Source organism: Peromyscus maniculatus, chromosome 18 (assembly GCF_049852395.1).
Source record: "Peromyscus maniculatus bairdii isolate BWxNUB_F1_BW_parent chromosome 18, HU_Pman_BW_mat_3.1, whole genome shotgun sequence".
In the NCBI taxonomy this organism is placed as follows: domain Eukaryota; kingdom Metazoa; phylum Chordata; class Mammalia; order Rodentia; family Cricetidae; genus Peromyscus; species Peromyscus maniculatus.
This window is the reverse complement of record NC_134869.1, coordinates 43,721,724-43,736,664: the sequence shown is the minus strand read 5'-3', so window position 1 is coordinate 43,736,664 and position 14,941 is coordinate 43,721,724. Positions and strand designations below refer to the sequence as shown.

Below are 14,941 nucleotides of genomic sequence, written 5' to 3'. Positions count from 1 at the left end.
AAAAAAAAAAAAGGAATAGGAAATGAAACACAAAGTTTGTGAGCCCGCGGGTGTAGCCTGCGTGCCAAGCAGAGACGCTCCTTCTCGCAGCAGAAGCCAATCCAGCAGGGTCTGGAAGGGCTGCACGAATCTGAAGAGTAGTTTGGAGGTTAAGAGAATGACTGCGGACACACCAGCGATAGCTGTGCGCCCAAACGGTAAGTGTGAAGAGCCCTACCCAGACTGCCCGAGAGGGCAGAGATGAGACGTGAAGGTAAAACAAATTAGGAAGGAAAAACCAGAGATCAGAAGAACCCAGAACTCAATCCAGAGTTGGGTACAACATGCTAGTCTGTGATCAGGTCCTGAACTTTGCAAAGGATGAAGGAGCTACAGCTCAAACTTGTCTTAGTGAGACTATAAGTCTATAGAGACTATAAGGGAAGCAGGAGCTCTGAGGGGTCTTGGTACCAGCTCTCTCTCAATAGCTACATGTTTGGGAATGTAGAAGAGGATCACTAATGCTCATTTTCCCCTTTACAAAAAAAAAGTCAAAGAATGTTTTTTGTTTTTGTTTTTGAGACAGGGTCTCACTATATTAGCTCTGGCTGGCCTCAAACTCCCAGAGATCCACCTGCCTCTGCCTATGGAGTGCCTATGCCACACTACCCCCTGGCTAAGAATGTGCATTTTTAAAAAGTTCATTCTGAGGCTGGGGCAGTGGAGACGCACACCTTTAATCCCAGCACTCGGGAGGCAGAGGCAGGCGGATCTCTGTGAGTTCGAGGCCAGCCTGGGCTACACAGTGAGTCAAATCTACACAGAGAAACCCTGTCTCAAAAAACAAACAAACAGAAGGGTCCATTCTGTTTAGAGAACTGGGAGTGACCAGTGACAGTCTCTCTGCAGCGACTATACCTCCCTCGCTCCTAAATATCCTGACTACCTTCTCGCCCAACCCCCTCTGGAGACAAGTGCTGGGCACTTCTTTGGGCTTTAAACCCAATGCTTCTAGGACTCTGCTGTTTTTAACAGGCAGTGCCCCTCCTGCATCTTCCCGAGAATGCCTAGGGGAACAAATTGGAGGAGGGAAGAAAGAAGACAGGCAAGCCATCCTTTCCTTTTGTCCTGATGTTTACGGCTCTGGGGCTGAGGTCAGCAGGAAGGGTGATGTCGGGCAGGTCTCCCTTCCCTGTGCCTGGCCCTATAGATGTTGACATTCGCGTCCTCATCCCGCTGGGCCAGCTCCAGTTGGAAGTGCTGGGGCAGGAAGTGTTGAAAGAAGCTCTCTGTCCCATGCTCCTCCCTCATCTTGGAGGCCAGGTAGATGGTGCCATGGGGCCCACACAGGTGTTGGAGGGTCCCCAACAGCAGTGGGAAGGTAGGTTCCAGGTACACGATATCTGCCCCCAGCACCAAGTCATAGTTTCCAGGAAAGCCATGCTGGTCCATTCCCCAGGACAAGGCACACACCTTCGCCCGGCCTCCAGACGGCACGTTAGCGCGGACATTCTCCTGGATCTGCTCCAGGACCAGTGGTAAGTCAGTGATGGTAACATCCCCCCCTGAGGGAGATCAAGGGGGAGAAATCCAAGTCAGAGGGACAGGGACAGGGCTCATGACTCCTGCCTGGAGGGTCCAGAGGCCTCAGGGCCTCACGTCTGGACAGCCCGAAGTTCACTGGCCCTTAGTTGCCTCAGCCTCACCCATACCACTCTCGTTACTCTACATTCTACAACATCAACATTCTCTCCGGGCTAATCTTCAACCTCTCTGGCCAACGTACAACAACCAGATGTCAGCAAAAGCCTGGGCAAGAAGACTAAACTGGGGGTGAGCTGGGCACCCCCCCACACCCGTCTACCCACCCAGCCTCAGAAGACGTGACCTCCGCTGAGCCCTAGGGGACAAATCAGTCAGGTGAGGCTTTCCAAGCAGAGAAGAGAGTACAAGCGCCCAGCAGGAAAGGGCACGGCGTAGTTAAGGAGGGCTAGAGTCCAGAAGAGGGGTTCTCAACCTGTGGGTCTTGACCCTCAAATGACCATGGGAAAACACAGATGTTTACATAACGATTCATGACAGTAGCAAAATTACAGTTATGAAGCAGCAAAAAAAAAAAAAATTAACAGTTTTATGGTTGGAGGTCAGCACACCATGAAGAACTGTATTGAAGGGCCGAAGCGTTAGGAAGGTTGAGAACCGCTGATCTAAAATGTCAAGACCCACAATGAGGACTCTGACATGTTAAAGAGAGTCAGGCTTGACTCAGTGTTCACATGCTAAGCAAGCACTCTGCCACAGAGCTGCATTCCCAGTCCAAGAAAGAGGTTTTAAGAGCAGAATCTGGGGTGAAGACGATCAGATCAGTATTACAGAATAGTCACACAATGAACGAACGTTTGTACTGAGTACTTGCTAAATGCTGGGGATACAACAGGACGCAAGGCAACGCTAACGGCCTCCCTAAAGTTTCATTCTAGACATGGAAACACTCGCAATTCCACAAAAGTAACCACTTAAGCGGAAGCACGGTTAATAGCAGAGAGAGCAGAAATAATAAGATCTCACTCACGCATCCTCACCATGGATCTGGATGCCAGGCGGTGTCTGGAACACCTCAGTGATCAAGACAGGTAAGAATCCAGCCCTCGTGGAGTTTACAGAAGAGGGCCAAGGGCTGAGCGTGATGGTAGCAGCACAGGCCTGAGACTTTAGCACTAGGGAAGCAGAGTCAGAACAGCCATCAGTTGGAGACCAGCTTAGGCTACGCAGCAAGAGCCTGACTCGGAGAAACAGAGGAGGGCTGGAGAGACGGGTAAGTGGCCAAGAGCACTTGCTGCTCTTCTAGAGGACCCAGGTTCAGTTACCAGCACCTATATCAAGCGGCTCACAACGGTCCGAACTATAATTCCAGGAAATATGAGCCTCTGGCCTCTGATGGCATCTGCACTCATGGGCACAAACCTATATAACCTATATGCAGACATACACGCCTACAGATAATTCAAAATAATAAAAATAATGTTTAAAAATTAATAAATTTTTAAAAGGGAGCAGGCTGGGGTTGTAGCTCAGTTGGTAGAATACAGAAGGCCCTCGGTTTTTGTTCCCCCAAATAAACAAATTAAGTAATTATTTTTTTAGACTGGAAGTGATAGTACATGCCTGTATTCCCAACACTAAAAAAGAACAGGCAGCCAGATCAGAAGTTCAAGGTCATCCTTGGCTACATAGTTAGAGGCCAGCCTAGACTACATGATACCCTATTTCAAAAAAAGGGGGAATAGGGCAATAAGGTAATTCAGTGGATAAAAATGCTTGCCACTGCTGGGCAGTGGTGGCTCGCACCTTTAATTCCAGCACTCGGGAGGCAGAGGCAGGTAAATCTCTGTGAGTTGGAGGCTAGCCTGATCTACAGAGTGAGTTCCAGGAAAGGACCCAAAGCTACACAGAGAAACTCTGTCTCCAAAAACCAAAAAAAGATGGTTGCCACCAAGCCTGACAATCTGAGTTTCATCTCCGGGTCCCATAAAGTGGAAGGAGAGAACTGTTCCCTCCCACAAAATGTTCTTTTTGACCTCCACCTGCACGACATGATAAGTACACTCCTCTCAATAAACAAATGTAACTTTTTTCAATTAAAAAAAAAAAGAACAGTGGTGCTGGACAGTGATGGTGCACACCTTTAATCCCAGCACTCGGGAGGCAGAGACAGTGGATCTCTGAGTTCAAGGCCAGCTTGGTCTACAGAGTGAGTCCAGGATAGCCAAGACTACACAAAGAAAACCCTGTCTCAAAAAAAAAAAAAAAAAAAAAAAAGACTAAAACGGGCAAGAAAAGGTGACAGGACCACTGGAAATGACCCCGAGCACAATGGCACCTGTTTGCAATCAGAGCACTTGGGAGGCTGAGGCAGGAGGACTGTTAGTCCTAGACCGTCTGGAGCTGCATGGCAAGACACACTGTCAACAAACCAAAAAGAAAGAGGGCCTAGTTGCTCACACCTATAATCCCAGCGCTTGGGAAGTAAAGGCCAGAAGACGAGGCGTTTCAGGTCAACCTGGGTTACAGCAGACCTTGTCTCAAAAACACAAAGCAAAGAACGAAATAAGACACACAGTACATCAAATAGTATTATGTGCTACAGTGAGGCCCGAGCAGGGAAAGGTATGAATCCTTTGAGGGTGAGGGCACAGAGCACACCTTTAAGGGGAAATCCTCCTTAAGCATTATTAGGAAAGACCTGAAGGCAGGCAGGGACGGAGCTCTCCCTGGCTGAAGTCTACCAAACACCAGATCAGCAGCACAGAGAGCTTGAGGCAGGACTGTGCCTGGCAAGGTGTGGAGATCTAGCAGCAAGGGCACACACAGCAGGAGCAGAGTAAGAGGGGACAGAGGGGCCACACCCCGCGGTGAGGGAGGGGAGGGGAGAGTTTGGAGTGGAGGGGCAGCCCACACTGACTCAGGGTTTACACTTCAGCACTTGGATTGCTGTGATTAAAAACACACAAACAACCTGGCCGGAGAGATGGCTCAGCAGTTAAGAGCACTTGTTGCTCTTGCAGAGGACCCAGGTTTGACTCCCATCACGTGACCCACGTAGTGGCTCACAACCATCTGTAACTCCAGTTCCAGGGGATCCAGTGCCTTCTTCTGACCTCTTCAGGCACCAGGATCCCATATGGTACACACATGCAGGCAGAAAACACACACACACACACACACACACACACACACACACACACACACAACAGCAGCAGGGCAAGAACAGAAACAGGAGCATTAGTCAGGAGGGGAAAGACGACATTGGTTAGAAATTGGGCAGTGACAGTGACTGAGATGTAGTCAAGTCCTGAATATATTCTGAAGCTGCTGTCAATGTTGACAAGCTGATTCTCTCTCTCTTTCCCTCTCTCTCTACCACACACACACACACACACACACACACACACACACACACACGAGAGAGAGAGAGAGAGAGAGAGAGAGTTTATTTTGACTAAGGGTGTCTTTTTGAACATTTGGCCTAACTCAGGCCAAGTTGCCCATTTATGTAAATGCAGAGGGCTTCAGGAGAGGCAGGCTTGGAAATGGGAACATGATTTCATTGGTGAGCAAAGTCTGAAACGTCCATCAAACAAGCACATGAAAATATTAAAAAAGGCAGTGGGTTATGTAAACGAGTCTGGATATAGAGATGATGGAATCCTGGTCCTCACCATAAAAAAGGACACTCAAAGCCACAAAATGATGTGACTTCTCAGGAGGGGGCCTAGACAGAGAGAAATAAGGGGTCAAAAGGGCTACTCCTGAGCTCTGGGCACTCAAAGTTCCTGTCGTAAGGATGAAAAGGAATCAATAAAAAAAAATGGAAAAGTGTGCCAGCAATGTAGGTGGAAGCCAGAAGTGTGTTGGCCCAGAAAGCAAAGGACTTTTCAAGGAGAGACGAGTATCATTGCCAAATGCTAAGTCAACTGGAGTGGGCTAGAAACTGACTCCTGAGTTCAAACCATGGGGTTAGAAGTGAAGCTCAGAACCCCAGCAGAGACACAGAGGGAGGGAAAGTCTACCTGAGGGGACTGAGGAACGAACAGAAGGAGAGGAACCACAGTGACTTTTATTTTATGTGTAAGAGTGCTCTGTCTGCATGTACACCTGCACACCAGAGGAGGGCATCTGATCTCACCTCAGATGGCTGTGAGCCACCATACAGTTGCTTGGAATTGAACACAGGTCCTCTGGAAGAGCAGCCAACACTCTTAACCGCTGAGCCATCTCTCCAGCCCCTACAGTGACCTTAACATTTGGGTGTGTTCTCTCCTGAGCAAAGAATGGCTCAGGAGATGGAGGATCAGCCACTGTCCTCCCCCACAATAGGAATTTCAGCATAGTTATGTACATACATATCATATACACAGACATACAATGCCCCATATAGACACACTCTGCATATAGAATGTGTGTGTGTGTGTGTGTGTGTGTGTGTGTGTGTGTGTGTGTGTGTGTGTGTGTGTGTGGAGAGAGAGAGAGAGTCATCAGATAAGAGTGATAATGCAGAGGAAACATTCACTGTTTGAAGAATAAGAAAGTTAAGAAACAGATGTCGAGCCGGGCGGTGGTGGCGCATGCCTTTAATCCTAGCACTCGGGAGGCAGAGGCAGGCAAATGATCTCAGTTAGTTCGAGGCCAGTCTGGTCTACAGAGTGAGTTCCAGGACACCCAGGGCTACACGGAGAAACCCTGTCTTGAAAAACAAAAAAAAAAGAAAAGAAACAGATGTCAGGCTGGAGCGATGGCTCAGCAGTTAAGAGCACTGACTGCTCTTCCAGAGGACCTGAGTTCAAATCTCACATGGTGGCTCACAACCATCTGTAATGGGATCTGATGCTCTGTTCTGGCCTGCAGGCATACACACAGATAGAGCACTCATACGAAAGAGAGAGAGGGAGGGAGGGAGGGAGGGAGGAGAGAGAGAGAGAGAGAGAGAGAGAGAGAGAGAGAGAGAGAGAGAGAGAGAGAGAGAGAACAGATGTCTAGGATCCTGAAAGAATAAATGGGCAAAGGAAATTTGACAAGCTAGCTGGGTAGCACAAGGACCCACCTGAGCTCAGTGAAAACAAGATTAAAATGAGTCTAATGAGTACAATTGTGTGGGCACTAAGAGGGCCTAACCCAGCCTGGGCTGGGGGTGGGGGGAGGCAGGAAGCCTTCCTTCCCTTGGAAGGGTTGTTTGAGCCTAGCAATGAAGAATACATCTGCATTAACCAAGCCGTAAAACGGTTGCAAGCAGAAAGTGCAGCCCCCGTGAAGTCCCTAAGGAAGGAGACATCAAAGCAGGTTTGCAGAAGGGACAGAAGAGAAATGAGAGGAGAAGAGGCCAGGGAGAGGCACAGGAAGAGGCGAGAGAGCGAGGCAGGACGTTGGCAGCCAGGTTAAAGGGGTCACTTCCACCGCGAAAGAAGTCAGGACCAGGAGGCGAGTTGGTGGGGTGTGATGAGGATAGCTGCGTTTCGAAGAAGCCATTCTGATTGTAGGGTGGTGTGAGCCAGGATCTAGGTGGGGGCCAGAAGCAAGAAGACCAACCAGTCTGACTACTTATTATAAGTCTGAGCACATGGTGGTGGCTCAGGCTGAGGAGCCCGGAGCCGAGTCAAGAAAACACAAGAAAATCCAAGAGATTTGTAGGAGTTAAAACCCACAGGACACGAAGGGTTTGATTATGAAAAGCGGGGACATGACAGAGGTGATGTCTAGGTTCCACACTGGGTGGATGGTGGCTTCATGATAGGAGAGCCTGAGAGAGAAACAGGTTTGATGGGGGGAAATCACAGGGTCGGTTTGGGAGTGCCAGCCTTTCCCATCCAGAAGCATAAAGATACTTACAAAAGTCAGGGCAAGAAGCAGTTAGTGTCCTAACTAAATATGGTGGGACAAGGAATAAACAGTTGTGCAAGTATTGAGAAGGCAGGGCCAGCTGATTTCTGGGATACAAAGTAAGAAAATAGGAGATGACACCCAGATTTTGGACTTGGAAACTGAACAGGGCACAAAAAAAGCAGCCGCTGGTCTATCAATAATAAAGACAGGTGTTCTCTCTCTCTCTCTCTCTCTCTCTCTCTCTCTCTCTCTCTCTCTCTCTCTCTCACACACACACACACACACACACACACACACACACACACACACACACACACACAATTTCTTCCTTGCCTCCCTCCCTCCCTCCCTCCCTACCTGAGACAAGGTCTTACGCTGTAGCCCAGGCTGGCCCTTTGTCTCAGCAGCCTTCCCACCTCGGCTGCCTGAGTGCTGGGATTACAAGCACGAACCCCAATCCTTGGCTTCTTTCCTTTTAATGTAACCTTCTGACTCTCATCCACCACCCACCCTCAACTCCTCCTCTGTCAGAGCTCTCCTGGGTGGACCTCCTTCAGCAGTGATAGCTCTGGCCAGAGCACACCCATGCCACACATACCTCCCAATCGAGTATGTACCATAGCATCTCCTCACACTGTCCCTCACTGGACTACAAGTTCCTTGGAAAGTGGAAATTCTTCTTATTCGATGTCAAATCCTCAGCCCCCAGCACATTTCTTGGCACACAGAGGACTTAGAATACATGTTGACTGAATGAATCGAAGAATAAATGTCTGCCTCTGCAAAGACTTTTCCCTTAATGTGACCCAGTTCTGTCCCTAGGAACAAGGACATCCTAGTTTGCATGGCTTAGACCACAACAAGGTAAGGAACTTTTTTAGTTTCTGGCTCTTTATAAAACTGAAGCAGAATTTTCCTGACCCTTTCCTTTCCCAAGTCTCAGCTGATTAATTACCCTCTACATAATCATCCCACCCTAGCCCTCCAAAATTCATAACCTTGTTTGTCCTAGCAATAAAAACCTAAGGCTGTATTTGGTATGGTGGTACACACCTGTAAAAAAGCACTTGGAAAATCAAGGCATGAGGACCAGGAATTTAAGGCTAATCTCCTCTACATAAAGAGTTTTAGGCCAGCCTGGGCAACAAGAGAACCTGTCTCGACCAGACCACACTCCAGTGCACTCCTCCACAGAAAGAAAGGGGGAGAGGAGAAAGAAACAAAGGAAGAGAGAAAGAAAAAGAGGAAGAAAGAAAAAGAGGAAGAGAGAAAGAAAGAAAGAAAAGAAAAGAAAAGAAAAGAAGATAAAATTCAAGAGACTCTAACATAAGGAAGCTACAAAGCTTTGCGCCCCAGGTCTCTTCTCCCTTCAAAACACCCGTATGCATTTTAACGGAAGAGCGTCTCCAGCATTTTTCATGGAATCCCTGTCTGATTTGTTTGACCCACCCTCGAACCAACTATCCTGGGTGTTCTGAACTCCACAATCAGCGCAGTCTGCCTCACAGAAAAGTAGGGGTTTGTTAAAACGAAAGAACTGAGCTGCGTTCAAAAGCCCTGCCCACCCCCAAGGAATCCACGTATTAACTTCTCCACACTCCAGCCCCCCCACCCCCAGCGCAATGCCAGCTCACGCACCCTGCAGCGCCGCCAGGATTCCCACGATGCCCGTCCCAGCGCCCAATTCGATCACCTTCTTGCCTCGAAAATCCACATTCTGACTCTCGAAAAAGTTACACAGGCTCAGAGCCTACGAGGGGAAGGAAAGGAAGAGAGAGAGGGACGCTGTCAGGGCTCCATATGGGAGAGGCGGGGTCCGGGGACTGGACCTCTCAGGGACCCTCACTTAGGGCAACCCCTTCCTCACCGCATCCCACACGCGTGCCGCCACCCCAAGGCGCGACCCAAAGTTTTGCGTGATGCTCAGCTCGTGCCCACAGAAGCAGAACCGGCTGCTCTCCGAGTAAGAGTCGGTGAAGAGGCGGACCTCGCGTGGGAACACGGATTCGGGCTCGGGTTCGGGATCCGGGCGGGAGCTGGCCATCAGGCAGAGAGAGAGCACCCGAATACCACCTCGGCCAGCGCGGGCATCCGAGTCCCTGGCTGCGTTGAGGCAGGGGACTGCCAGCCATCTGGGCTGCTCCCAGGCACCGGGCCCCGCCTCCCCAGTTCGCCCTGCTTCCTCCAGCTGGACTTCCTGGAGATGGACGGGGAACGACCCCCCCACCCCCCGAGGTGGGGTCCCGGGGCGCACACAGAACGGGACCCACGCAGCGCCACCCACACAGGTCAGCCCCGGCTGCCTCGGTTTGAGAGCACCAGGAGAGAGAAGAAAGGATGCTTGGTGCGACTTGTCAGTGTGGCCCCCCCGCCACCGGGCTGGAGCGCGCGCTCACCTGCGGGGCGCACAGGTGCCCGTGGGCACCGGGGAGCTCAGGCTCCGGCCGAAGCACGGCAAGAGGAAAGGCGGGGTGCCGGGAGCTGGCCTTCCCGCCAGCTGGGAGACGAGCAGCGCGCTTGCTCTCCATCCATCCATCCATCCATCCCCGCACGCCAGCTCCCTTCGGGGTCCTCCCATCGGGAGGTCCGCGGAATTGGCCCTTGGTGCTTTAAGGGGCGGGGCCGGCCGGCGGCCCGCGGGGCTGCGTCATCAGCCTGCGCCCGCGGCCGCGGCGCTCCACGTGGGCCCCGTGGCATCATGGCGGGAGCCGAGGCGCCCCCGCCGCAGAAGCGCTATTACCGGCAGCGCGCGCACTCCAACCCCATGGCGGACCACACGCTGTGCTAGTGAGCGGGCCTGGGGAGGCCGGGCGGGAGCCCCAGCGCCGGGGGGCCCGGGGCGGGTGGTCCGGGGGACACGTCCGTTGAGGGCGGCGCGTGGGAGACGCGGCGGAAGGCGGAGTTGGCCGGCCGGGGGGGTCGCGGTGCTGTGGGTCACACGTCGGGGTGGACTCGCCAACCAAACCTGAGAAAAATATTGCTGCAACTAAAAGGAAAGCGAAGCACGCTGTCATTTCCACCTTCCGACTTTTTTTAATTATTATTTTTTTCGAGACAGGGTTTCTCTGTGTAGCTTTGCGCCTTTCCTAGAACTCACTCTGTAGCCCAGGCTGGCCTCGAACTCACAGAGATCCGCCTGGCTCTGCCTCCCGAGTGCTGGGATTAAACGCGTGCGCCGCCACCACCGCCCGGCTCCGATTTGCTTTTATTTATTTGTTTGTTTCTAAAAAGATAAACACACACACACACACACACACACACACACACACACTCCTTGCTTCGTCCTCTCCTCAGAAAACACATCAACAGAGTAGTGTTCCAATGCCTTAGGCAGTCAGGCAGTCAGTCTCTGGGAAAAAGAACCTTGAGTCCCAGAAAGGAAACTTCCCTGACACGTCAGTACCCAGAAGTGGAGATCATATCACACGTCAGCAATCGTAGCCTCACGAAGGGACTGGGATTGACACCCTGGGAGCCAGGGGACTTTCCACTGTGCCTTCGAGAGACCACATGGCCCGTGACTGTGGATGTTTTGCGAAAGCTACCATCCGCCTTCCATGCCCACGGAAGCGCGTCTGCAATGGTGCTGCAATGGTGTGTCCAACCGTCTCGTATGTCTCCTGCCTTCTTCCCAATAGCCCCGTGAAGCCAGAGGAGATGGACTGGTCTGAGCTTTACCCAGAGTTCTTTGCTCCGCTAACTCAAAATAAGAGCCACGATGATCCAAAGGATAAGAGAGACGAGCAGTCCGGGGCCCAAGTGGAGTTTGCAGACATCGGCTGTGGCTATGGTGGTTTGTTAGGTAACGTGCTGGTCCTTTCCCGGGGGCAAGGGCAGGCCTGGGTTCTGCCGTCTCAGCAGGTTAGAGGCAGGGTTAATTGACCTTTCCTCCTGCCACCAGACGGCAATGACATCAGTGTGCAGGGCCTCCATCTCCCTTCTCCTCTGGGTCTGTGGCCTTCGCCCTGGAGCAGGGAGGGGGCTCCTCAAGTGTGTCTTAGAAGCTGGGTTGTTCTGTCTGGCTCCAGTCCCTGCATGAGCTTCACCTGCCCTGTGCTGGGTCAGTGAGCCGGTCAGCACAAGCGTCAGAGATCAGCTACTGTGGCCACTGATCCTGAACCGTCTTTCTCGGGGATTCCACCAGCTCCCCCCCTCCTACCCCCGTCCTCACCAGAACACATTCTGCTCCACTCTCTCGTGTTTTGGGGTCCCTGTTATATTGTCTTTGTTTTCCAGAGCATGTATGCCAAACTACTCGCCTGTGTTTCGATCTTGCCCCATAGACAGATAACAGAATAAGAGAGAAGAGGAGCGTGGTAGAGACTGGAAATGTTGCCTCATGTCCGAGCTTTCTCCTGCTTTAAATCTATGATCTTGAGCATTTCTGACCCTCAGTCTCCCCACCTTCACAGTCTACCAGAGAGTGTGAAAAGGATTACATGAGACTTCATCGTCGTGGAAACTCTAAAGCAGTGGTTCTCAACCTGTGGGTCATCACTCTTTGGGGGGTAACATATCAGACATTCACATTACGACTCATAACAGTAGCAAAATTACAGTTATGAAGTAGCTATGAAGTAATTTTATGGTTGGAGGTCACCACACCATGAGGAACCGTATTAAAGGGGCGCAGCATCGGGAAAGTTGAGGACCACTGCTCTAAAGCAAATGTAAACTGTAGTTTCTGCCCTTTTATTCTAGTCTATATGACAGATCTTTTTTTGTTGATTTTATTTTACTTTTTGAGACAGGGTCTCACTGTGTAGCCCTGTCTGGTCTAGAACTTGCTATATAGAGCAAGCTGGCTTTGAACTCACAGAGATCCTGCCTGCCTCTCTCCTCCTTCCCCTATTTCCAAAGCTTAGGATTGAAGGCTTGAGCCGCCACACCCTGCTCCTGTGACAGTGTGACAGTTTTGTGTCTTCCCTGTCCCCTGCAGAGAACTCTGCAGAGAGTGGGCATCTCTGCCTGGCTCCTAACTTAGACATCCGCAGACAGAAACTTTCTTTCCTGGGTTAACCTCTTTGTACTTCCTCAAATCTGGCACTGACGACCCCATCGCCGCCTCTGTCCCCAGTGGCACTGTCACCACTCTTCCCAGACACCCTGATCCTGGGTCTGGAGATCCGGGTGAAGGTGTCGGACTACGTGCAAGACAGGATTCGGGCTCTCCGAGCGACCCCCGGAGGCGGATTCCAGAACATCGCCTGTCTGCGCAGTAACGCCATGAAGCACCTTCCCAACTTCTTCCGCAAGGGCCAGGTGCGGCCTGAGGAGCTGCCCGGGGGTGTGTGTGTGTGTGTGGTGTGTGTGTATGTGTGGGGGGGGTGCTGGTGGAACGTGGCAGCCAGGCGCTCACGAGCCCCCTGTTGGTCGGTCCCACAGCTGAAGAAGATGTTCTTCCTCTTCCCCGACCCGCATTTTAAGCGAACGAAGCATAAATGGCGAATCATCAGCACCACGCTGCTGGCGGAATATGCCTACGTGCTGCGAGTTGGGGTGAGCGGCTGGGAGAGAAGATGGTGCCCCGGGGATCGTCACCAAGAATTGATGGGGGGCACTAGGCACTCTGTCCTCACACTCATCCTCTGCTGCTCAGTCGTGTGCCGCCGGATCTAAAACGATGTTGTGTGCGCAGGGCCTGGTGTACACCGTGACTGACGTGCTGGAACTGCACCAGTGGATGTGCGCCCATTTTGAAGAGCACCCCCTGTTTGAGCGTGTGTCTCTGGAAGAGCTAGTAAGTGAGATGCCCCAGGGAAGCTGTGAGAACCCAGCCCTCTTCAGAGTGGTCCCATAGTCCTTGAACTTAGCTTAGGGCCAGGACAATGGGAGTCTAGAGACCCAGGACAGTGTGAAACATGGGCAGGGAGGGACATGCTGGACTCTCTCTCTGCAGAGTGAAGATCCCATCGTGGAACATCTAGGCACGTCAACTGAGGAAGGAAAGAAAGTTCTACGCAATGGAGGGAAGAATTTCCCAGCTGTCTTCCGAAGAATACAGGACCCCATCCTCCAGGTGGTGACCCCCAACCCCACGCTGCCTGACCACTGACTTCTTACCCTGCCTTAGCCGGACTCGCTCTACTAGTGACTGGAAGAGAGTTCAGCTCCCCGTTCCAGGCCTTCCGAGACTGGGGGGGCAGAGGCCTCGATCTCCGAGACTGGGGGGACAGAGGCCTCGATCTCCGAGACTTGGGGGGGCAGAGGCCTCGATCTCCGAGACTGGGGGGGCAGAGGCCACGATCTCTGAGACTGGGGGGGGGCAGAGGCCTCGATCTCCGAGACTGGGGGGGCAGAGGCCTCGATCTCTGAGACTGGGGGGGGGCAGAGGCCTTGATCTCCGAGACTGGGGGGGCAGAGGCCACGATCTCTGAGACTGCGGGGGCAGAGGCCTCGATCTCCGAGACGTGCGGCCTGCGGTCTCCGTCGCTGACCACTGCTCTCTCACCCCTCCGCTGTCAGAAGAAAGCACAGGAGGCTGGCTGGGGAGGCCAGAGGACCTTGGACCAGAGGGTGTATTTGGAGGGTGTGGGGATTTGCTCTCCCTCAGCGCTCCCTCCCCTTGTGGGGTTCTCCTCAGCCGGAGGGAAGAGTGCAGCGACCCTCTGTCTAAGCTGTGGGTTGGCTCGGTCCCCCACCCCCACCCCGTTGTGTTTACTTTGCAGTCCTGGGGATAATGTGTGTGCCCGTGTGCCCACGCTGCTGTCCCCGGGAAGGCGGGGGTGTATCACGTGCCTCCTCCGTCTTCTCCCTGTGTGAGATCTGACCTGGACCATCCCGTGCTGCCACCATTGTCCCTGCAGTGCTGAGGGCACGAGGGCAGACACCCTTGCTTTACCGTGTTGACCTTTGACTCCAGACTCTCCAGGCTGACTGACTGGCATAGTGCCTGATGGGGAGGGGGAGGGGAGGGAGGCAGAGGAGCAGGGCGCTAAACTGCAATATTGTTTTTAATTCTTTTTATGAGTATCTGCCTCCGTATAGGTATGTGCTCCACACTCGTGCCTGAGCCCTTGGAGGCCCGAAAAGGGAAGTGGTTCCCTGGAACTGGAGTTACAGATGGTTGTGAGCTGCCATGTGGGTGCTGGGAACCAAACCCTGCTCCTCTGGAAGAGCAGCCGGTGCTCTTAACTACTGAGCCGTCTCTCCAGCCACTGAACTGGAGGATTCTGTGGCTCAAAGCAGTAACTAACTGGCTGCTGACCACAAAGGTACCCAAAAGAGGTTGAGTCAGCTTGGGGTTCAGAGTGTGTGCTTAACCTTCATTCTGTCCAAAGACAGAATCTCCAAACTTACATACTTTGCAAAAAAGAAAAAACAACAAAAACCTCCTTTGTATCATTATTATTATTGGTATTTCGAGACAGGGTTTCTCTGTGTAGCCCTGGCTGTCCTGGATCTCACTTTGTAGTCCAGGCTGGCCTCAAATCACAGAGATCCACCTGCCTCTGCCTCCTGTGTGCTGGGATTAAAGGTGTGCACCACCACCGCCTGACATGTATTGTCATTATTTACACTTCTTTGTGTGCAGGCGGTGAGGGTGTGCACAAGCGTGTGTGTAATGGGAAGAGCACTGTGTTGG

General features: G+C 52.2%; 2 protein-coding genes across 2 annotated transcripts; one reads left to right on the top strand and one right to left on the bottom strand.

The window, feature by feature from the left end:
- Nucleotides 1-9: 9 nt before the first annotated feature.
- Nucleotides 10-9,415, bottom strand: Eef1akmt3 (EEF1A lysine methyltransferase 3). The gene is made up of 3 exons (XM_006973318.4): nucleotides 9,224-9,415; nucleotides 8,995-9,106; nucleotides 10-1,544 (listed from the first exon to the last, which is right to left on the bottom strand). Exons 1-3 carry the CDS (start codon nucleotides 9,398-9,400, stop codon nucleotides 1,135-1,137), a joined length of 699 nt encoding a protein of 232 aa, XP_006973380.1. The 5' UTR covers nucleotides 9,401-9,415; the 3' UTR covers nucleotides 10-1,134.
- A 593-nt stretch (nucleotides 9,416-10,008) lies between these two features.
- Mettl1 (methyltransferase 1, tRNA methylguanosine) lies at nucleotides 10,009-14,854 on the top strand. Its single transcript, XM_076554140.1, has 7 exons — nucleotides 10,009-10,143; nucleotides 10,995-11,158; nucleotides 12,434-12,618; nucleotides 12,742-12,855; nucleotides 12,995-13,096; nucleotides 13,256-13,683; nucleotides 13,748-14,854. The coding sequence occupies exons 1-6, from the start codon at nucleotides 10,055-10,057 to the stop codon at nucleotides 13,409-13,411; spliced, it is 810 nt and encodes a 269-aa protein (XP_076410255.1). The 5' UTR covers nucleotides 10,009-10,054; the 3' UTR covers nucleotides 13,412-13,683; nucleotides 13,748-14,854.
- Nucleotides 14,855-14,941: the final 87 nt, after the last annotated feature.

Excerpts from the sequence above, each read along its gene's own strand:
- Eef1akmt3 (XM_006973318.4), bottom strand. The coding sequence starts at position 9,400 with ATGGCCAGCTCCCGCCCGGATCCCGAACCCGAGCCCGAATCCGTGTTC. Across the intron at positions 9,107-9,223 it reads CGGCACGCGTGTGGGATGCG|GCTCTGAGCCTGTGTAACTT; the intron begins GTGAGGAAGGGG and ends TTCCCCTCGTAG. Across the intron at positions 1,545-8,994 it reads AATCCTGGCGGCGCTGCAGG|GGGGGGATGTTACCATCACT; the intron begins GTGCGTGAGCTG and ends GATCTCCCTCAG.
- Mettl1 (XM_076554140.1), top strand. The coding sequence starts at position 10,055 with ATGGCGGGAGCCGAGGCGCCCCCGCCGCAGAAGCGCTATTACCGGCAG. Across the intron at positions 11,159-12,433 it reads TGGCTATGGTGGTTTGTTAG|TGGCACTGTCACCACTCTTC; the intron begins GTAACGTGCTGG and ends CTCTGTCCCCAG. Across the intron at positions 12,856-12,994 it reads CCTACGTGCTGCGAGTTGGG|GGCCTGGTGTACACCGTGAC; the intron begins GTGAGCGGCTGG and ends TTGTGTGCGCAG.